The 23,387-nt window shown below is 43.3% G+C and overlaps 1 protein-coding gene across 1 annotated transcript in view; it reads left to right on the top strand.

Moving 5' to 3' along the window:
* The window catches only part of LOC121530690 (WD repeat and FYVE domain-containing protein 3), a 204,728-nt gene that overhangs the window by 125,917 nt on the left and 55,424 nt on the right, over positions 1-23,387 (top strand). Inside the window, exons 26-40 of the mRNA XM_045226849.1 lie at positions 101-212; positions 1,280-1,470; positions 1,698-1,850; positions 2,093-2,166; positions 2,653-2,814; positions 3,273-3,367; positions 5,439-5,559; positions 6,170-6,307; positions 6,465-6,544; positions 7,569-7,765; positions 17,162-17,296; positions 17,648-17,827; positions 18,016-18,249; positions 18,790-18,889; positions 19,734-19,894. Coding sequence (XP_045082784.1) covers positions 101-212; positions 1,280-1,470; positions 1,698-1,850; positions 2,093-2,166; positions 2,653-2,814; positions 3,273-3,367; positions 5,439-5,559; positions 6,170-6,307; positions 6,465-6,544; positions 7,569-7,765; positions 17,162-17,296; positions 17,648-17,827; positions 18,016-18,249; positions 18,790-18,889; positions 19,734-19,894 — 2,133 coding nt within the window. The remainder of the gene's footprint in view (positions 1-100; positions 213-1,279; positions 1,471-1,697; positions 1,851-2,092; positions 2,167-2,652; positions 2,815-3,272; positions 3,368-5,438; positions 5,560-6,169; positions 6,308-6,464; positions 6,545-7,568; positions 7,766-17,161; positions 17,297-17,647; positions 17,828-18,015; positions 18,250-18,789; positions 18,890-19,733; positions 19,895-23,387) is intronic.

The following is a 23,387-nucleotide window of genomic DNA, read 5'->3' as shown; positions in this document are numbered from 1 at the left end:
CTCTCTTCCCCTTTCCTCTCTCCCCCTTCTCTCCTCTCTCCCCCTTCTCTTCTCTCTTCCCCTCCTCTCCCCTCTTCCCCTCCTCTCCCCCTCTCCTTAGTTGGCTGTGTCATCTCATGAGAACGCCACTCCGGTCAAGCTGATTCACAACGCGGCCGGTCACCTCAACGGTCCAGCACGCACCATAGGAGCAGCTGTCATTGGATACCTGGGTAAGGGGTTAGGATACCTGGGTAAGGGGTTAGGATAGCTGGGTAAGGGGTTAGGATACCTGGGTAAGGGGTTAGGATACCTGGGTAAGTGGTTAGGATACCTGGGTAAGTGGTTAGGATAGCTGGGTAAGGGGTTAGGATACCTGGGTAAGGGGTTAGGATACCTGGGTAAGGGGTTAGGATACCTGGGTAAGGGGTTAGGATACCTGGGTAAGGGGTTAGGATACCTGGGTAAGTGGTTAGGATAGCTGGGTAAGGGGTTAGGATACCTGGGTAAGGGGTTAGGATACCTGGGTAAGGGGTTAGGATACCTGGGTAAGGGGTTAGGATACCTGGGTAAGGGGTTAGGATACCTGGGTAAGGGGTTAACACTGCATGAGTAGGAAACCTGGAAAATTGATCAACTCTAGTGTTGATGAATATGTCTTCCCTGTTTAAGATAAAGGTTAAATAAAACATATTATTGAACTATCAATCGGGGTTGAATTGGCCATATAAGTAAATCTTGTAACAACAGATTGTGCCTTTTCAAATACATTTAGCCCAGAGTGGCTCAGCGGTATAAGGTTCTGCAGTGCTGAGGCAACACTATAGCCTGGGGTTCGATCCCCGTGACCAGGAGCCCCGTAGAGCGGCGCACCATCCGGGTTAGGGAAGGGTTTGGCCGGGGGGGCTTTCCTTGGCTCATCACGCTCTAGCGACTCCTTGTGGCGGGCCCGGGCGCCTGCAAGCTGACTTCGGTCGTCAGTGGAACGGTGTTTCCTCCAACACATTGGTGCAGCTGACCTCCGGGTTAAGCCAGCAATGTGTTAAGAAGCAGGCAGCCAGGTGGGTCATGTTTCGGTCTCGACCTGCGCCTCTTCTGAGCCCATTGAGGAATTGCAGCGATGAGACAAGGTCGTAACTAGCAATTGGGGAGAAAATTGGGTAAAAACTATAAAAAAAAAAAAATAGATGTACTTTTGCCCCACTCTTGGTGTGCGTTTGTCCCCAAGTCTGTGGCCACCAACTACACACACACACCTTACCTGTAGACTAACTCCCCCCCCCCCCCCACTCTCTTCCAGGTGTACGTGCGTTCGTCCCAAAGCCCGTGGCGACCAACCTGCAGTACGTGGGCGGGGCGGCGGCCATTTTGGGCCTGGTTGCCATGGCGCAGGACGTTGAGGGTCTCTACGCGGCCGTCAAGGCGATGGTGTGCGTCGTCAAGAGCAACCCGCTGGCCAGCAAGGAGATGGAGCGCATCAAAGGCTACCAGGTACAACTGCACTACCCACAATGCAATAGGGCCTAGTTCACACTCGGGTTACAAAAGGACAGTTTTTATGAGTTTGCCTCCACACAAACATTGTTTGTGTGAACATTGTTGCTCTGACAAACTAATATGTAAAAAAATAAATAAACAGCAACATCCTGTCTGCGGTGGTTATAGTAGAACATTAATACAACTGAGTCTAACTGTAGTATGTGTTATTCGGTCTCTAGCTGCTGGCCATGTTGCTGAAGAAGAAGCGTCACCTGCTGAACAGCCACATCCTCCACCTGACCTTCTCCCTGGTGGGAACGGTAGACAGCGGCCATGAGACCTCCATCATCCCCAACTCCACCGCCTTCCAGGACCTGCTCTGTGACTTCGAGGTTCGCACTAGACCAATGGGCCTCCAGGGAAACTTGCTCCAGTTCTGGGCCAAAATGGCCTCCAGGAAACTGATCCAGTTTGAGCGAAAATGGTGGTTCACGGTGCCAGCCAAACACAATGGGCCTCAGGGCAGTTGATCCAGGTCGAGCCAAACGTGGTCCCTGGAGACAAAATAATGTTGTTGGTTTTCTGGTGTGGTATGTTTGCAGAGGGTTTTCTAACTTTCTTTCTGTCTCCTCAGGTGTGGCTCCACGCGCCCTACGAACTGCACCTGTCCCTGTTTGAACACTTTATAGAGCTCCTCACTGAGTCCAGGTGAGGGATGACTAACTCCTGCTATATCAATCAGCAGCACCATGTCAATGTCTCATTAGTTGTCAAGTTTTGTCATATGTGTTGATATAATAGTGACACTATAATCTTAAATCACCTTTATTAAAAACGAAGATGCAGGAAGGAAAGGACTTGACTTTTTTCCTGTGTGTAATATATTAACCACCTGTCTGCCTGTCTGCCTGCCTGTCTGTCTGTCTCTCTCTGTCTGCCTGTCTCTCTGCCTGTCTGCCTGTCTGTCTGTCTGTCTGTCTGTCTGTCTGTCTGTCTGCCTGCCTGCCTGCCTGTCTGTGCCTGTCTGCCTGTCTGTGTCTGTCTGCCTGTCTGTCTGTCGGTCTGCCTGTCTGCCTGTCTGTGTCTGTCTGCCTGTCTGTGTCTGTCTGTCTGTCTGCCTGCCTGCCTGTCTGCCTGCCTGCCTGCCTGCCTGCCTGTTTGTCTGCCTGTTTGTCCTCTTCTCCCCCATCACAGTGAGGCAGCGAAGAACGCTAAATTGTTACGGGAGTTCCAGCTGATTCCCAAGCTGCTGTTAACCCTGAGAGACACATCTCTGTCTCAGCCCACCGTCTCTGCTATCAGCAACGTATTGAGTCTGCTACTGCAAGGCTTCCCCAACCCATACGACCTGCTACGGTAATCACACACACACTACACCTTCCCCAACCCATACGACCTGCTACGGTAATCACACACACACACACACACACACTACACCTTCCCCAACCCATACGACCTGCTACGGTAATCACACACACACACACACACACACTACACCTTCCCCAACCCATACGACCTGCTACGGTAATCACACACACACACACACACACACACACACACACACACACACACACACACACACACACACACACACACTACACCTTCCCCAACCCATACGACCTGCTACGGTAAGCCTTGACGTCAGAGAGGGGGACCAGTAGTCAGAAGGTTGCTGGTTCAAGTCCCGTTTCAGGCAATGAATAATGTGTGGACTGAGCTTGTTACTGGTGGGCTGCAGGTCAACCGACTGCAAATACCTTCATGATAACATACTGTATATGACCTTGTAGCTCATGTCTCTGTCTGTCTGATAGGTTTGGCCAGTTCATCTCGTCCACTCTGCCAACCTTTGCTGTGTGTGAGAAGTTTGTAGTCATGGAGATCAACAACGAGGAGAAGCTGGATGGAGGTAAAACACACAAACTAGTTTAGAGATTATTGTCACTAACTAGCATAGAGATTGACACTAACTAGCATAGAGATGGTCACTAACTAGCATAGAGATTGACACTAACTGGCGTAGAGATTGACACTAACTGGCGTAGAGATTGACACTAACTGGCGTAGAGATTGTCACTAACTGGCGTAGAGATTGACACTAACTGGCGTAGAGATTGACACTAACTGGCGTAGAGATTGTCACTAACTGGCATAGAGATTGTCACTAACTGGCGTAGAGATTGACACTAACTGGCGTAGAGATTGACACTAACTGGCGTAGAGATTGTCACTAACTGGCATAGAGATTGACACTAACTGGCGTAGAGATTGTCACTAACTGGCATAGAGATTGACACTAACTGGCGTAGAGATTGTCACTAACTGGCATAGAGATTGACACTAACTGGCGTAGAGATTGTCACTAACTGGCATAGAGATTGTCACTAACTGGCATAGAGATTGACACTAACTGGCGTAGAGATTGTCACTAACTGGCATAGAGATTGTCACTAACTGGCATAGAGATTGTCACTAACTGGCATAGAGATTGACACTAACTGGCGTAGAGATTGTCACTAACTGGCATAGAGATTGTCACTAACTGGCATAGAGATTGACACTAACTGGCGTAGAGATTGTCACTAACTGGCATAGAGATTGTCACTAACTATCATAGAGATTGTCACTAACTAGCATAGAGATGGTCACTAACTATCATAGAGATTGTCACTAACTATCATAGAGATTATTGTCACTAACTAGCGTATAAATTATTGACACTAACTAGCATAGAGATTGTCACTAACTAGATAGCGATTGTCACTAACTAGATAGCGATTGTCACTAACTAGATAGCGATTGTCACTAACTAGCATAGAGATTGTCACTAACTGGCATAGAGATGGTCACTAACTGGCATATAAATTGACACTAACTGGCGTAGAGATTGACACTAACTAGCGTAGAGATTGTCACTAACTAGCATAGAGATTATTGTCACTAACTAGCGTATAAATTATTGACACTAACTAGCATAAAGATTGACACTAACTAGATAGTGATTGTCACTAACTAGCATAGAGATTGTCACTAACTGGCATAGAGATTGTCACTAACTGGCATAGAGATTGTCACTAACTGGCATAGAGATTGTCACTGACTGGCATAGAGATGGTCACTAACTGGCATAGAGATGGTCACTGACTGGCATAGAGATTGACACTGACTGGCATAGAGATGGTCACTAACTGGCATAGAGATGGTCACTAACTGGCATAGAGATGGTCACTAACTGGCATAGAGATGGTCACTAACTGGCATAGAGATGGTCACTAACTGGCATAGAGATTGACACTAACTGGCATAGAGATGGTCACTAACTGGCATAGAGATGGTCACTAACTGGCATAGAGATTGACACTAACTGGCATAGAGATTGTCACTAACTGGCATAGAGATTGTCACTAACTGGCATAGAGATGGTCACTAACTGGCATAGAGATGGTCACTAACTGGCATAGAGATTGTCACTAACTGGCATAGAGATGGTCACTAACTAGCATAGAGATTGACACTGACTGGCATAGAGATTGACACTAACTGGCATAGAGATGGTCACTAACTGGCATAGAGATTATTGTCACTAACTAGCAAAGAGATTGTCACTGACTAGCGTAGAAATTGTCACTAACTAGCATTGAGGTTGTCACTAACTAGCGTAGAGATTGTCACTAACTAGCATAGAGATTGTCACTAACTAGCATAGAGATTATTGACACTAACTAGCATAGAGATTGACACTAACTAGATAGCGATTGTCACTAACTAGCATAGAGATTATTGTCACTAATTTACATAGAGATTATTGTCGGTTAGTGCCAAAACTATACTGTCCTGTTCCATTTTTGTTGATTCCAAAATCCCATGAATATAATTTTTTTTTATTACAAATAATTTGTGTTCCAGATAATGATGAGTGGTCTCAGTACAGTATTACCATAGTAGGAATAGTAGTGGTAATATTATCTGTTGTGTTCCAGGTAATGATGAAGACTTTGGGGGTCTTCTGTCGGCCAACCTGATCCTGTTGAGGAACAGACTGCTGGACATTCTCCTCAAACTGCTCTTCACATCCCAGGAGAAATGCACCGTCAACACCCAGTACGTCACAGAGTTTCTAAACCCAGAGGCGCAACATCGCGAGACTTCCGGGAACGCTTTGCGAAACAGACCAAGCAGACCAGGCCGGGGTTTGAAAAGTCAATGAGATTAGTGAAAAATTCTTCCTTAGTTGTTAACATTCTCCAAATCTAAAGACACAGCCTAGATTGGAGCCAACGTCTTAAATAGTTGAACATGTTATTAGGCCAACCTCGTGAAAGTGACCAACTGACACGTTTTCATTTTCTGTCAAAAACGACTTTATAATCGAAGGACTGCCTTTGATTTGACGGCCTACACATTCGCAGTTCGGCGTGAGACGACCGTTAGAGCCGATGACGCGTTTCTACGCAATGAACTTAGCTAGCCAATGTAGCCATGACATCACCTACAAGTGTGATCGGGGATTTCTATTGGAGAAGCAGTTTCTTGCCCAGCTTCACACTGTACTGTGAAGGGGGGCCAGTATGAAAAATATAAAATAATGTATGCACTAACTGTAAGTCGCTCTGGATAAGAGCGTCTGCTAAATGACGTAAATGTAATGTAAATGTACTGTCTTTGACTGTGTTTGTGTGGGAGCCTGACGACTCTTTGTCTCCCCCTACAGGGCGTGTGAGGAGTTGGTGCGTACCCTGGGCTTTGACTGGTTGTTGATGTTCATGGAGGAGCACCTTCACCCCAGCAGTGTGACGGCAGCTCTGTGGGTCCTGGTGGTTCTCCTCAGTAACCAGCCCGTACTCACCAGGTCTTTTATTCCTATTCTAAAATATAGAGATTTTTACATTTGAATTTTAACAATTCTGTCGCATTATGATTCTGTCAAAAAAAAACACTACATTTCATATTACAGGAATTCCCCATAACATCCATGTCATGATTTGACATTTATTGTACCTGTCCAGGTTTAAAGAGGGGCTGACCGGAGGCGATTGGCTGGACCACACGGACTCTGTCCTCACCAACAAGATCGGCACCGTGCTGGGTGAGTACAGTGACGTGACGTGACGTGACGTGACGTGTGTGTGTGTGTGTGTGTGTGTGTGTGTGTTGGGTTTTGTGTAGGTGAGTCAATGTATAGATAAAGGTTTAATAAAACCCAACACAACATAATATAACTGTTTACTGTGCAGTATATAGAATGTAACATAATAGAACTGTTTACTGTGCAGTATATAGAATGTAACATAATAGAACTGTTTACTGTGCAGTATATAGAATGTAACATAATAGAACTGTTTACTGTGCAGTATATAGAATGTAACATAATAGAACTGTTTACTGTGCAGTATATAGAATGTAACATAATAGAACTGTTTACTGTGCAGTATATAGAATGTAACATAATAGAACTGTTTACTGTGCAGTATATAGAATGTAACATAATAGAACTGTGTACTGTGCAGTATATAGAATGTAACATAATAGAACTGTTTACTGTGCAGTATATAGAATGTAACATGCTTCCCCCTCTCATCCCCTTTTCCCATCATTACATTTGATGAGGATGGGTTTTGATGGTTCTTGTTTGTTTATAATGTCTATCTTGAAACAGGTCTCTCTTCCAAAAGAGATTTTATCTCAATGAAACTAACCTGTATAACTAAAGGTAAAAAAGGTCAAACCCTGAATAGAATAGAATACTTTAATATATCCCATTGTATACTTCAATATTCCATCTGCTCTGCAGCAGAGTACAAGCATAGAATGTGAGCATACCCACATGTGCTTCAACCCAGCTTGCATACAAAGGGAAAAATATAGGCATAGTTTGTATACATCAATGGCGGTCTCCTAACTGTTAGCTAGTTTTAGTCTATTCTAAGAATAGGGATGTGAGTCTTCCTGCTTTTCTGACATTTAGCCTCCATTCAAATATAATAGAAACTGGCCTATCCCCTATCCAAAATACAAATGTATCACATTTTTTCCTGAAGTTTTCCTGATCACAACCCTGATTCTCAGTTTCTCAACCTCTTCTTCCTCTCCTCTCTCCTCCTCCTCGTCAGGCTTCAACGTGGGCCGTAGCGCCGGCGGTCGCTCCACGCTACGGGAGATCAACCGAGACGCCTGCCATTTCCCAGGGTTCCCTGTTCTGCAGACGCTGCTGCCGAAACACACCAACGTCCCCGAGCTCTACTTTCTGCTGATGGCTCTGTTCCTGCAACAGCCCGTCACAGAGCTGCCAGACAGCCTCCAGGTACATGTTAGTACACAAAACCTTTTTATCATTACTTCTTACTAAAACCTATTTTTCATACTGTACTAGCTAGTGTTTCCCATAGATTTGTTTCGAGGTTACTGTGTCATGTTAGTACACAAAACCTTTTTTAATTCTTATCTACCATTTTATCATTCTACTAAAACCTCTTTACTGTCATACTATTTAGCCAGTGATTCCTTTAGTTAAAACCTCTTTACTGTCATACTATTTAGCCAGTGATTCCTCTAGTTAAAACCTCTTTACTGTCATACTATTTAGCCAGTGATTCCTTTAGTTAAAACCTCTTTACTGTCATACTATTTAGCCAGTGATTCCTCTAGTTAAAACCTCTTTACTGTCATACTATTTAGCCAGTGATTCCTTTAGTTAAAACCTCTTTACTGTCATACTATTTAGCCAGTGATTCCTTTAGTTAAAACCTCTTTACTGTCATACTATTTAGCCAGTGATTCCTCTAGTTAAAACCTCTTTACTGTCATACTATTTAGCCAGTGATTCCTTTAGTTAAAACCTCTTTACTGTCATACTATTTAGCCAGTGATTCCTCTAGTTAAAAGCTATTTTCTCTCATACCAGTGGCGGTCGGTGCCGTTTTAAGATGAGGGAGGACAATAATTAATCAATTATTTGGTGACGTGAATATATTTTATGTAGTTTTATCTAAAAAGGATAACTTTTTTAATGTTTCACAAAAAATGTTGGTCCTCTCCTTCCTCCTCTGAGGAGCCTCCACTGTGTCATACTATCTAGCTAGTGTTTCTTAATATACAGTGGGGAGAACAAGTATTTGATACACTGCCGATTTTGCAGGTTTTCCTACTTACAAAGCATGTAGAGGTCTGTAATTTTTATTATCGGTACACTTCAACTGTGAGAGACGGAATCTAAAACAAAAATCCAGAAAATCACATTGTATGATTTTTAAGTAATTATTTTGCATTTTATTGCATGACATAAGTATTTGATACATCAGAAAAGCAGAACTTAATATTTGGTACAGAAACCTGGTACAGCAATTACAGAGATCATATGTTTCCTGTAGGTCTTGACCAGGTTTGCACACACTTCAGCAGGGATTTTGGCCCACTCCTCCTTACAGACCTTCTCCAGATCCTTCAGGTTTCGGGGCTGTCGCTGGGCAATACGGACTTTCAGCTCCCTCCAAAGATGTTCTATTGGGTTCAGGTCTGGAGACTGGCTAGGCCACTCCAGGACCTTGAGATGCTTCTTACGGAGCCACTCCTTAGTTGCCCTGGCTGTGTATTTCTGGTCGTTGTCATGCTGGAAGACCCAGCCACGACCCATCTTCAATGCTCTTACTGAGGGAAGGAGGTTGTTGGCCAAGATCTCGCGATACATGGCCCCATCCATCCTCCCCTCAATACGGTGCAGTCGTCCTGTCCCCTTTGCAGAAAAGCATCCCCAAAGAATTATGTTTCCACCTCCATGCTTCACGGTTGGGATGGTGTTCTTGGGGTTGTACTCATCCTTCTTCTTCCTCCAAACACAGCGAGTGGAGTTTAGACCAAAAAGCTCTATTTTTGTCTCATCAGACCACATGACCTTCTCCCATTCCTCCTCTGGATAATCCAGATGATCATTGGCAAACTTCAGACGGGCCTGGACATGCACTGGCTTGAGCAGGGGGACCTTGCGTGCGCTGCAGGATTTTAATCCATGACGACGTAGTGTGTTACTAATGGTTTTCTTTGAGACTGTGGTCCCAGCTCTCTTCAGGTCATTGACCAGGTCCTGCCGTGTAGTTCTGGGCTGATCCCTCACCTTCCTCATGATCATTGATGCCCCACGAGGTGAGATCTTGCATGGAGCCCCAGACCGAGGGTGATTGACCGTCATCTTGAACTTCTTCCATTTTCTAATAATTGCGCCAACAGTTGTTGCCTTCTCACCAAGCTGCTTGCCTATTGTCCTGTAGCCCATCCCAGCCTTGTGCAGGTCTACAATTGTATCCCTGATGTCCTTACACAGCTCTCTGGTCTTGGCCATTGTGGAGAGGTTGGAGTCTGTTTGATTGAGTGTGTGGACAGGTGTCTTTTATACAGGTAACAAGTTCAAACAGGTGCAGTTAATACAGGTAATGAGTGGAGAACAGGAGGGCTTCTTAAAGAAAATATAACAGGTCTGTGAGAGCCGGAATTCTTACTGGTTGGTAGGTGATCAAATACTTATGTCAATCAATAAAATGCAAATTAATTACTTAAAAATCATACAATGTGATTTTCAGGATGTTTGTTTTAGATTCCGTCTCTCACAGTTGAAGTGTACCTATGATAAAAATTACAGACCTCTACGTGCTTTGTAAGTAGGAAAACCTGCAAAATCGGCAGTGTATCAAATACTTGTTCTCCCCACTATATATATATTTCCTAGTATAATATAGTTTTATAATATATAGCATTAGTAGTATAACAATATAATAATATATACAGGGCCTTCAGAAAGTATACCTTGACTTTTTACACATTTTGTTACGTTACAGCCTTATCCTAAAATTGATTAAATAAATAAATGTACTCAACGATCTACACACAATACCCCATAATGACAAAGCGAAAACAGGTTTTTAGAAATGTTTGCACGTTTATTAAAAATAAAAAACAGATAGAACTTATTTACATACGTATTCAGACCCTTCGCTATGAGACTCGAAATTGAGCTCAGGTGTGCACCCTGTTTCCATTGATCATCCTTGAGATGTTTCTAAAACTTGATTGGCGTCCACCTGTGGTAAATTCAACTGATTGGGCATTATTTGGAAAAGCACACACCTGTCAATATAAGGTCTCAAAGTTGACAGTGTATGTCAGAGCAAAACCAAGCCATGAGGTTGAAGGAATTGTCCGTAGAGCTCCGAGACTCTTCCTAGAGCTGGAACCACCAAGACTTCTTCCTAGAGATGGCTGCCTGGCCAAACTGAGCAATCGGGGGGGAAGGGCCTTGGTCAGGGAGGTGACCAAGAACCCGATGGTCACTCTGACAGAGCTCCTCTGTAGTGATGGGAGAACCTTCCAGAAGGACAACCATCTCTGCAGAACTCCACCAATCAGGCCTTTATGGTAGAGTGGCCAGACGGACGTCACTCCTCAATAAAAGGCACATGACAGCCCGCTTGGAGTTTGCCAAAAGGCACCTAAAGACTCTCAGAAAGAAGAAACAAGATTCTCTGATCTGATGAAACCAAGATTGAACTCTTTTGCCTGAATGCCAAGCGTCACATCTGGAGGAAACCTGGCACCATCCCTACGGTGAAGCATGGTGGTGGTAGCATCATGCTGTGGGGATGTTTTTCAGCGACAGGGGCTGGGAGACTAGTCAGGATCGAGGGAAAGATGAACGGAGCAAAGTACAGAGAGATCCGTGATGAAAACATGCTCCAGAGCACTCAGGATCTCAGACTGGGGTGAAGGTTCACCTTCCAACAGGACAACGACCCTAAGCACACAGCCAAGACAACGCTAGAATGGCTTCAGGACAAGTCTCTGAATGTCCTTGAGTGGCCCAGCCAGAGCCCAGACTTGAACCCGATCGAACATCTCTGGAGGATCTGCAGAGAAGAATGGGAGAAACTCCCCAAATACAGGCGTACGAAGCTTGTAGCATCATACCCAAGAAGACTCGAGGCTGTATTCGCTGCCAAAAGGTGCTTCAACAAAGTACTGAGTAAATGGTCTGAATAATTATGTAAATGTGATATACCAGTTTATTATATTTAATAATAATGGTTCTCTGTAGCTCAATTGGTAGAGCATGGCGCTTGTAACGCCAGGGTAGTGGGTTCGATCCACGGGATCACCCATGCGTAAAAATGTATGCACACATGACTGTAAGTCGCTTTGGATAAAAGCGTCTGCTAAATGGCATATTATTATTATTATTATTATTATTATAAATACATTTGTTAACATTTCAAAAATCCTGTTTTTGCTTTGTCATTATGGGGTATTGTGTGTAGCTTGATGAGGGGGAAAAAACAATGTAATCAATTTTTAGAATAAGGCTGTAACGTAACAAAATGTGGAAAAAGTCAAGGGGTCTGAATAATTTCCAATGGCGCTGTACCAAAACCAATCTCAAATACCACCTTCCTTTATCCCACAACCACGCTTTCCACCTGGGTGGTCGTCCTCTCTCTTCATCAGTGGTCTGATCTCTCTATCTCAGATCTGTCTATCCACCTGATCTATCTATCTCAGATCTGTCTATCCACCTGATCTCTCTATCTCAGATATCTCTATCTCAGATCTGTCTATCCACCTGATCTCTCTATCTCAGATCTGTCTATCCACCTGATCTCTCTATCTCAGATCTTTCTATCCACCTGATCTCTCTATCTCAGATCTGTCTATCCACCTGATCTCTCTATCTCAGATCTGTCTATCCACCTGATCTATCTATCTCAGATCTGTCTATCCACCTGATCTCTCTATCTCAGATCTGTCTATCCACCTGATCTCTCTATCTCAGATCTGTCTATCCACCTGATCTCTCTATCTCAGATCAGTCTATCCACCTGATCTCTCTATCTCAGATCTGTCTATCCACCTGATCTCTCTATCTCAGATCTGTCTATCCACCTGATCTCTCTATCTCAGATCTGTCTATCCACCTGATCTATCTATCTCAGATCTGTCTATCCACCTGATCTGTCTATCCACCTGATCTATCTATCCACCTGATCTCTCTATCTCAGATCTGTCTATCCACCTGATCTCTCTATCTTAGATCTGTCTATCCACCTGATCTCTCTATCTCAGATCTGTCTATCCACCTGATCTCTCTATCTCAGATCTGTCTATCCACCTGATCTCTCTATCTCAGATCTGTCTATCCACCTGATCTATCTATCTCAGATCTGTCTATCCACCTGATCTCTCTATCTCAGATCTGTCTATCCACCTGATCTCTCTATCTCAGATCTGTCTATCCACCTGATCTCTCTATCTCAGATCTGTCTATCCACCTGATCTCTCTATCTCAGATCTGTCTATCCACCTGATCTCTCTATCTCAGATCTGTCTATCCACCTGATCTCTCTATCTCAGATCTGTCTATCCACCTGATCTCTCTATCTTAGATCTGTCTATCCACCTGATCTCTCTATCTCAGATCTGTCTATCCACCTGATCTCTCTATCTCAGATCTGTCTATCCACCTGATCTATCTATCTCAGATCTGTCTATCCACCTGATCTATCTATCTCAGATCTGTCTATCCACCTGATCTGTCTATCCACCTGATCTATCTATCCACCTGATCTCTCTATCTCAGATCTGTCTATCCACCTGATCTCTCTATCTTAGATCTGTCTATCCACCTGATCTCTCTATCTCAGATCTGTCTATCCACCTGATCTCTCTATCTCAGATCTGTCTATCCACCTGATCTCTCTATCTCAGATCTGTCTATCCACCTGATCTATCTATCTCAGATCTGTCTATCCACCTGATCTGTCTATCCACCTGATCTCTCTATCTCAGATCTGTCTATCCACCTGATCTCTCTATCTCAGATCTGTCTATCCACCTGATCTCTCTATCTCAGATCTGTCTATCCACCTGATCTCTCTATCTCAGATCTGTCTATCCACCTGATCTCTCTATCTCAGATCTGTCTATCCACCTGATCTCTCTATCCACCTGATCTGTCTATCCACCTGATCTCTCTATCTCAGATCTGTCTATCCACCTGATCTCTCTATCCACCTGATCTGTCTATCCACCTGATCTGTCTATCCACCTGATCTGTCTATCCACCTGATCTCTCTATCTCAGATCTGTCTATCCACCTGATCTCTCTATCTCAGATCTGTCTATCCACCTGATCTCTCTATCTCAGATCTGTCTATCCACCTGATCTGTCTTATCCACCTGATCTGTCTGTCCACCTGATCTGTCTATCCACCTGATCTGTCTATCCACCTGATCTCTCTATCTCAGATCTGTCTATCCACCTGATCTCTCTATCTCAGATCTGTCTATCCACCTGATCTCTCTATCCACCTGATCTGTCTATCCACCTGATCTCTCTATCTCAGATCTGTCTATCCACCTGATCTCTCTATCTCAGATCTGTCTATCCACCTGATCTCTCTATCTCAGATCTGTCTATCCACCTGATCTCTCTATCTCAGATCTGTCTATCCACCTGATCTATCTATCTCAGATCTGTCTATCCACCTGATCTCTCTATCCACCTGATCTGTCTATCCACCTGATCTGTCTATCCACCTGATCTCTCTATCTCAGATCTGTCTATCCACCTGATCTATCTATCTCAGATCTGTCTATCCACCTGATCTCTCTATCCACCTGATCTGTCTATCCACCTGATCTATCTATCCACCTGATCTCTCTATCTCAGATCTGTCTATCCACCTGATCTCTCTATCTTAGATCTGTCTATCCACCTGATCTCTCTATCTCAGATCTGTCTATCCACCTGATCTCTCTATCTCAGATCTGTCTATCCACCTGATCTCTCTATCTCAGATCTGTCTATCCACCTGATCTATCTATCTCAGATCTGTCTATCCACCTGATCTCTCTATCTCAGATCTGTCTATCCACCTGATCTCTCTATCTCAGATCTGTCTATCCACCTGATCTCTCTATCTCAGATCTGTCTATCCACCTGATCTCTCTATCTCAGATCTGTCTATCCACCTGATCTCTCTATCTCAGATCTGTCTATCCACCTGATCTCTCTATCTCAGATCTGTCTATCCACCTGATCTCTCTATCTCAGATCTGTCTATCCACCTGATCTCTCTATCTCAGATCTGTCTATCCACCTGATCTCTCTATCTCAGATCTGTCTATCCACCTGATCTCTCTATCTCAGATCTGTCTATCCACCTGATCTATCTATCTCAGATCTGTCTATCCACCTGATCTATCTATCTCAGATCTGTCTATCCACCTGATCTGTCTATCCACCTGATCTATCTATCCACCTGATCTCTCTATCTCAGATCTGTCTATCCACCTGATCTCTCTATCTTAGATCTGTCTATCCACCTGATCTCTCTATCTCAGATCTGTCTATCCACCTGATCTCTCTATCTCAGATCTGTCTATCCACCTGATCTCTCTATCTCAGATCTGTCTATCCACCTGATCTATCTATCTCAGATCTGTCTATCCACCTGATCTGTCTATCCACCTGATCTCTCTATCTCAGATCTGTCTATCCACCTGATCTCTCTATCTCAGATCTGTCTATCCACCTGATCTCTCTATCTCAGATCTGTCTATCCACCTGATCTCTCTATCCACCTGATCTGTCTATCCACCTGATCTCTCTATCTCAGATCTGTCTATCCACCTGATCTCTCTATCCACCTGATCTGTCTATCCACCTGATCTGTCTATCCACCTGATCTGTCTATCCACCTGATCTCTCTATCTCAGATCTGTCTATCCACCTGATCTCTCTATCTCAGATCTGTCTATCCACCTGATCTCTCTATCTCAGATCTGTCTATCCACCTGATCTGTCTTATCCACCTGATCTGTCTATCCACCTGATCTGTCTATCCACCTGATCTGTCTATCCACCTGATCTGTCTATCCACCTGATCTCTCTATCTCAGATCTGTCTATCCACCTGATCTCTCTATCTCAGATCTCTCTATCCACCTGATCTCTCTATCCACCTGATCTGTCTATCCACCTGATCTCTCTATCTCAGATCTGTCTATCCACCTGATCTGTCTATCCACCTGATCTGTCTATCCACCTGATCTCTCTATCTCAGATCTGTCTATCCACCTGATCTCTCTATCTCAGATCTGTCTATCCACCTGATCTCTCTATCTCAGATCTGTCTATCCACCTGATCTCTCTATCTCAGATCTGTCTATCCACCTGATCTCTCTATCTCAGATCTGTCTATCCACCTGATCTTTCTATCCACCTGATCTGTCTATCCACCTGATCTGTCTATCCACCTGATCTCTCTATCTCAGATCTGTCTATCCACCTGATCTCTCTATCCACCTGATCTGTCTATCCACCTGATCTGTCTATCCACCTGATCTCTCTATCTCAGATCTGTCTATCCACCTGATCTCTCTATCTCAGATCTGTCTATCCACCTGATCTATCGATCTCAGTTACTACGATCTCTGTGCGGTCCAAGAACTCCAGAAGCAATTTACCTGACTTGGAACTCCGTTCTGCTTTGCGTGCGTATGGAGTCCCCTAGGTTCCAATCCACACATTATTTTGTTGTCATAGTAGTACACATGGACTGGTCTCTAAATTACATTCTCACGTTGGCAGGCTCCTCATTCTTTAAACGGACAGCAGTGGATATTTCATGGATATTAGAAACATGGAAATATCTGTAGCACGTATGCATGGGGAGAGTGAAATAAACCATATTTGCTCTTTCATCAGCGTATGACTCTGTAAAAAGATCTGCTATTGTGAACCACTAATCTAACTTTTGGTTGGGGAGTCCTGTGTGTGGGGGGTGGGATGTTAACTGTTTGTCTTGTTTCGGTCACTTGTTTCTCTGTCCATGTGTACCTGTTTTGTGTACCTCACTAAAAATAAAACATTGGATCATCCCCCACCAAAACATTTAAAAAAGCAATGAGGCTGATGCAACAGATCAAGACCGTTTTAGCTTAAAATATTGATGAGGTTTTATTTCTTCATATTATAAGCTCAACAATGCGCACGTGGCTGAAGGCTACGCGCAAATGTTCCAAAATGCAATTAGCGGGAAAACACAGTTCTCAAAAGTGCACTGCACGTGTGAGCGGTTTCATGTGGCCGAGATTAAAATATCCATTAGAAATTAAGAAAGAGGGGAGATCTAAAGATGCATCAACTAGCATGAGCTGCTAATTATGACTGGGATTATGCCTTTGGCTGCTGGACAATAGAATACAGTTGATTTTGAAAACCAATACAACATGAGAAAATAATGGTTTCAATGGCATATTAAGTGTTTATAAATTAATTCCCTCAACATTTCTATGGTCGTATTTTGACTAGGCTGGGCTACTTTGAAACAAGGTAAGACATACTTCATAAAAATTTATAAAACATCCAGGTTTTAAACAAATTAAGTTCATGGTTAAATAGTTTCAAAATGCTGACCGCCTTCTCTGAAATTGGGTGATTTGCGGTGCTCAAAATGCACTGTCCTTCACTCTCCGATTTGAATATTAATAAAATGTGGCCTTTCTGATAGGAGTAATTGTTTGATATTGTGATAAAAAAACAACAACTTTAATTTATATTCAGCGTTAATGTCGAACAATGCTGAGTGTTACCCCAGTATTCAGCGTTAATGTCGAACAATGCTGAGTGTTACCCCAGTCTCTGTGTTGTGTGTTTGTGTTAGTTTGACCTGGACTCCATCTGGACCTTTATCTTCGGGGTCCCTGCCTCCAGCGGCACCGTAGTGGGATCCATCCACAGTGTCTGCACCGAGGCTGGCTTCCTGTTACTGGGGATGCTGAGGAGCATGCTCAACCTGGTGAGAGAGAGGGAGGAGGAGATGGGGTGACGATAGAGGAGGAGGAGGAGGAGAGAGAAAGGAGGACAACCCAGCCCTTGTCATTTTCCATGTAGCCTAGCTACTGGATTCACTTCTACCACCAAATGACGTTCTTTCTACCTGATGTAAACCAGGGACAGAGAAAGCTACGGCATAGTTCACCCAGAATTACCTATTGGTTTCCTTATCCTGTTAGCAGTCTTTGGACAAGGAGAGACAGTAATCCATGGTTTAGTTTACCTAGCTTGCTCTCACCAAATGCTAACTTCATATAGCTTCTGGATCTTCTTCTACCAACAAATGACATTGTACTTTTCTTTGTCGTCCTAGCCATGGCAGTCCGAGGAGGAGGGTTCGTGGCTGAGGGAGTACCCGGTGACTCTGATGCAGTTTTTCAGGTACCTGTACCACAACGTCCCCGACCTGACCCCCATGTGGCACAGCCCAGAGTTCCTGTGTGTCCTGGCTGCCTCAGTCTTCGTCTTCAACATCAGGCCCTACTCTGAGATGGTGAGAGGCTGAACTGTATAGAACTTCGTTTTACTATATTTGTGAGGATGTGTGTTTTCTCTGTGTGCGTCTGTGTGTTTGCTACGATAGCTGTACTCTGTGTGTGTGTGTGTGTGTGTGTGTGTGTGTGTGTGTGTGTGTGTGTGTTTCTCTGAGCTCCTTCTAATCCTCGCTCCCTCTCTCCTCAGGTGAGTGACCTGGATGATGAAGCGGGGTCTCCCACGGAGGAATTCAAGGCCTTCACCGCCGACACGGGCATGAACCGTAGCCAATCAGAATACTGCAACGTTGGTTCTAAGACCTACCTGACCAATCACCCGGCCAAGAAGTACGTGTTTGACTTCATGAAGGTGCTGATCATGGACAACCTGTGTCTGACTCCAGCCAGTAAACAGACTTCCACCATAGACCTACTGTTAGAGGTGAGGCAAATTCAATCAATCAAATGTATTTATGAAGCCTTTTTACATCAGCTGTTGTCACAAAGTGCTGCCTGACAGCAACCGGTGGGATTTAATTGCTAATTTAATTGTTATTAGTTGATAATCTAGCTAGGGTTGCAAAAATCCGGACACTCATTCGGGAATGCTCCAAAGGAATTTCTGGAAAACAGGGGGGGTTTTGGTTACGTTTCTAGATTTTTGCAACCCTTAATCTAGCTATTGTGTCAGGAATATATTATTATATATATTATATTACATATTATTGTCAGGAAAGTGGTTGATCTGTGGTTGATACATAAATATTTGGACTTATAAATTAATGATATGTACCTGTTGATTCTTGAAGAATATAACGTCTAAATGCCTCTTGAGCTTAGTTCAACTGTCGTACCCCGTCAGAACCCAAAATAGAAGCTTGTTTTACTCCCTCAGCTTTTTACCAAAACAGGGGCAGGGAAAACACTTTGTTATTGTTTCAACTGTTGATTGCCCCTTTAACATGGAGTTGTGTCTCCCCAGGCGTCCCCAGAGCGCTCCACCAGGACTCAGCAGAAGGAGTTCCAGTCTTACATCCTGGACTCTGTCATGGAACACCTACTGGCTGCTGACGTCCTCCTAGGTACACACCCTGCTCTACTGTATAAGTTACACCAATCAGAGAAGAACCCTACAAAACACAATAATCAGCCAATCAGAGAAGAACCCTACAAAACACAATAATCAGCCAATCAGAGAAGAACCCTACAAAACACAATAATCAGCCAATCAGAGAAGAACCCTACAAAACACAATAATCAGCCAATCAGAGAAGAACCCTACAAAACACAATAATCAGCCAATCAGAGAAGAACCCTACAAAACACATTAATCAGCCAATCAGAGAAGAACCCTACAAAACACATTAATCGGCAAAGAGAAAAATGCTGGAGATCTCCAGAGCCTTATCCTACTCCAAGAGCCTGACGAAGACATCCTCAAAGCTGGAATACATTTCTAACCACCTGTGGTCTCCGGTCTATAATATGAACAGTAAAAACCTAGTCCCAGTCTCAACCATCCCCCAATCCAGCAGGTGGCGGTAATGCACCATCCGGTTTACACTCCGCCATAAAACCCAGCAGAAGAAGAAGAAGAAGACGCGCGCGCGCACACGCACACGCACACGCACACGCACACACACGCACACACACCTACCTACCTACCTACTGGTTGCTGACGACCTCCTAGATACACACACACACACACACAGACACGTTTTAGAGAAAACATCAAGTGATCATTCATTAGGGCAGCAGGTAGCCGAAGGTTAGAGAGGCAGACCAGGAGCCGGAAGATTGATGGTTAAAAAACTACAACTGGGAAACTGAGGGGCTGCAGCACTGCGGCTGACCCTGTGCCTCTCGGGAGTGGCTGTTGGGGAAACATTTCCATTCTAACCAAATGTCCCCCCCTTCTCCTACCAGGTGAGGATGCCTCCCTGCCCATCACCAGCGGAGGAAGCTACCAGGTGCTGGTCAACAACGTGTTCTACTTCACACAGCGCGTGGTGGACAAGCTGTGGCAGGGCATGTTCAACAAGGAGTCCAAGATGGTGGTGGAGTTTATAGTGCAGCTCATAGGACAGGTGAGGACAACCTAAACCAGTGTTTCCCCAAATATCTTATCTGATTTATTCCCGTTCCAGCACATGCTGAATCGGGAACGGGCATGTTTAATTGTCCTGATGGCGCAACGCAAATACAAGCGTACAGCGCCTTCAGAAAGTATTCACACCCCTTGACTGTTTATACATTTTGTTGTTACTGCCTGAATTTAAAATGGATTACATAGAGATTTTCTGTCACTGGCCTACACACAATACCCCTGAATACAAAAGTGTTATGTTTGGGGCAAATCCAATACAACACATTACTGAGTACCACTCTCCATATTTTCAAGCATAGTGGTGGCTGCATCATGTTATGGGTATGCTTGTAATCGTTAAGGACTGGGGAGTTTTTCAGGATAGACAAGAAACGGAATTGAGCTAAGCAGAGGTAAAATCCTAGAGGAAAACCTGGTTCAGTCTCTTTCCACCAGAAACTGGGAGATGAATTCACCTTTCAGCAGGACAATAACCTAAAACACAAGGCCAAATATACTGGAGTTGCTTACCAAGAAGGCAGTGAATGTTCCTGAGTGGCAGAGTTACAGTTTTGAATTAAATCTGCTTGAAAATCTCTGGTAAGACTTGAAAATGGTTGTCTAGCAATGATCAACAACACATTTGACAGAGCTTGAAGAATTGTAAATATAATAATGGGTAAATGTTGCACAATCCTTAGACTTACCCAGAAATAACTCACAGCTGTAATCGCTGCCAAAGAGGATTCTAACATGTATTGACTCGGGATTGAATACTTATCTAATCAAGATATAGTATATTAGTTTTATTTTGTGAATACTTTCTGAAGGCACTGTGTATAGAAATACAAAATATGCAGTGCCTGTGTGTGGGTGTCCCAGGACTGGAAACAGTCTGATTACAGCAGTACAGGACTGGAAACAGTCTGATTACAGCAGTACAGGACTGGAAACAGTCTGATTTACAGCAGTACAGTACTCAGTTAGAAACAGTCTGATTTACAGCAGTACAGTACTCAGTTAGACACAGTCTGATTTTACAGCAGTACAGTACTCAGAAACAGTCTGATTTACAGCAGTACAGTACTCAGTTAGAAACGGTCTGATTTACAGCAGTACAGTACTCAGTTAGAAACAGTCTGATTTACAGCAGTACAGTACTCAGAAACAGTCTGATTTTACAGCAGTACAGTACTCAGAAACAGTCTGATTACAGCAGTACAGTACTCAGAAACAGTCTGATTTACAGCAGTACAGTACTCAGTTAGAAACAGTCTGATTTACAGCAGTACAGTACTCAGTTAGAAACAGTCTGATTTACAGCAGTACAGTACTCAGTTAGAAACAGTCTGATTTACAGCAGTACAGTACTCAGTTAGAAACAGTCTGATTTACAGCAGTACAGTACTCAGTTAGAAACAGTCTGATTTTACAGAAGTACAGTACTCAGAAACAGTCTGATTTTACAGCAGTACAGTACTCAGAAACAGTCTGATTTACAGCAGTACAGTACTCAGTTAGAAACAGTCTGATTTACAGCAGTACAGTACTCAGAAACAGTCTGATTTTACAGCAGTACAGTACTCAGAAACAGTCTGATTTTACAGCAGTACAGTACTCAGAAACAGTCTGATTTACAGCAGTACAGTACTCAGTTAGAAACAGTCTGATTTACAGCAGTACAGTACTCAGTTAGAAACAGTCTGATTTACAGCAGTACAGTACTCAGTTAGAAACAGTCTGATTTACAGCAGTACAGTACTCAGTTAGAAACAGTCTGATTTACAGCAGTACAGTACTCAGTTAGAAACAGTCTGATTTTACAGAAGTACAGTACTCAGAAACAGTCTGATTTTACAGCAGTACAGTACTCAGAAACAGTCTGATTTACAGCAGTACAGTACTCAGTTAGAAACAGTCTGATTTACAGCAGTACAGTACTCAGAAACAGTCTGATTTACAGCAGTACAGTACTCAGAAACAGTCTGATTTTACAACAGTACAGTACTCAGTTAGAAACAGTCTGATTTACAGCAGTACAGTACTCAGTTAGAAACAGTCTGATTTACAGCAGTACAGTACTCAGTTAGAAACAGTCTGATTTTACAGCAGTACAGTACTCAGAAACAGTCTGATTTTACAGCAGTACAGTACTCAGTTGGAAACAGTCTGATTTTACAGAAGTACAGTACTCAGAAACAGTCTGATTTTACAGCAGTACAGTACTCAGTTGGAAACAGTCTGATTTACAGCAGTATAGTACTCAAACAGTCTGATTTTACAGCAGTACAGTACTCAGTTAGAAACAGTCTGATTTTACAGCAGTACAGTACTCAGTTAGAAACAGTCTGATTTTACAGCAGTACAGTACTCAGAAACAGTCTGATTTTACAGCAGTACAGTACTCAGTTAGAAACAGTCAGATTTTACAGCAGTACAGTACTCAGTTAGAAACAGTCTGATTTTACAGCAGTACAGTACTCAGAAACAGTCTGATTTTACAGCAGTACAGTACTCAGTTAGAAACAGTCTGATTTTACAGCAGTACAGTACTCAGAAACAGTCTGATTTTAAAGCAGTACAGTACTCAGTTAGAAACAGTCAGATTTTACAGCAGTACAGTACTCAGTTAGAAACAGTCAGATTTTACAGCAGTACAGTACTCAGTTAGAAACAGTCTGATTTTACAGCAGTACAGTACTCAGAAACAGTCTGATTTTACAGCAGTACAGTACTCAGTTAGAAACAGTCTGATTTTACAGCAGTACAGTACTCAGAAACAGTCTGATTTTAAAGCAGTACAGTACTCAGTTAGAAACAGTCTGATTTTACAGCAGTACAGTACTCAGTTAGAAACAGTCTGATTTACAGCAGTACAGTACTCAGAAACAGTCTGATTTACAGCAGTACAGTACTCAGAAACAGTCTGATTTACAGCAGTACAGTACTCAGAAACAGTCTGATTTACAGCAGTACAGTACTCAGAAATAGTCTGATTTACAGCAGTACAGTACTCAGAAACAGTCTGATTTACAGCAGTACAGTACTCAGTTAGAAACAGTCTGATTTACAGCAGTACAGTACTCAGTTAGAAACAGTCTGATTTTACAGCAGTACAGTACTCAGTTAGAAACAGTCTGATTTACAGCAGTACAGTACTCAGAAACAGTCTGATTTACAGCAGTACAGTACTCAGAAACAGTCTGATTTACAGCAGTACAGTACTCAGTTAGAAACAGTCTGATTTTACAGCAGTACAGTACTCAGAAACAGTCTGATTTACAGCAGTACAGTACTCAGAAACAGTCTGATTTACAGCAGTACAGTACTCAGAAACAGTCTGATTTACAGCAGTACAGTACTCAGAAACAGTCTGATTTACAGCAGTACAGTACTCAGTTAGAAACAGTCTGATTTACAGCAGTACAGTACTCAGAAACAGTCTGATTTACAGCAGTACAGTACTCAGAAACAGTCTGATTTACAGCAGTACA

The sequence above is a fragment of the Coregonus clupeaformis genome, chromosome 18 (assembly GCF_020615455.1).
Source record: "Coregonus clupeaformis isolate EN_2021a chromosome 18, ASM2061545v1, whole genome shotgun sequence".
In the NCBI taxonomy this organism is placed as follows: domain Eukaryota; kingdom Metazoa; phylum Chordata; class Actinopteri; order Salmoniformes; family Salmonidae; genus Coregonus; species Coregonus clupeaformis.
This window is presented reverse-complemented; position numbering and strand designations above follow the sequence as displayed.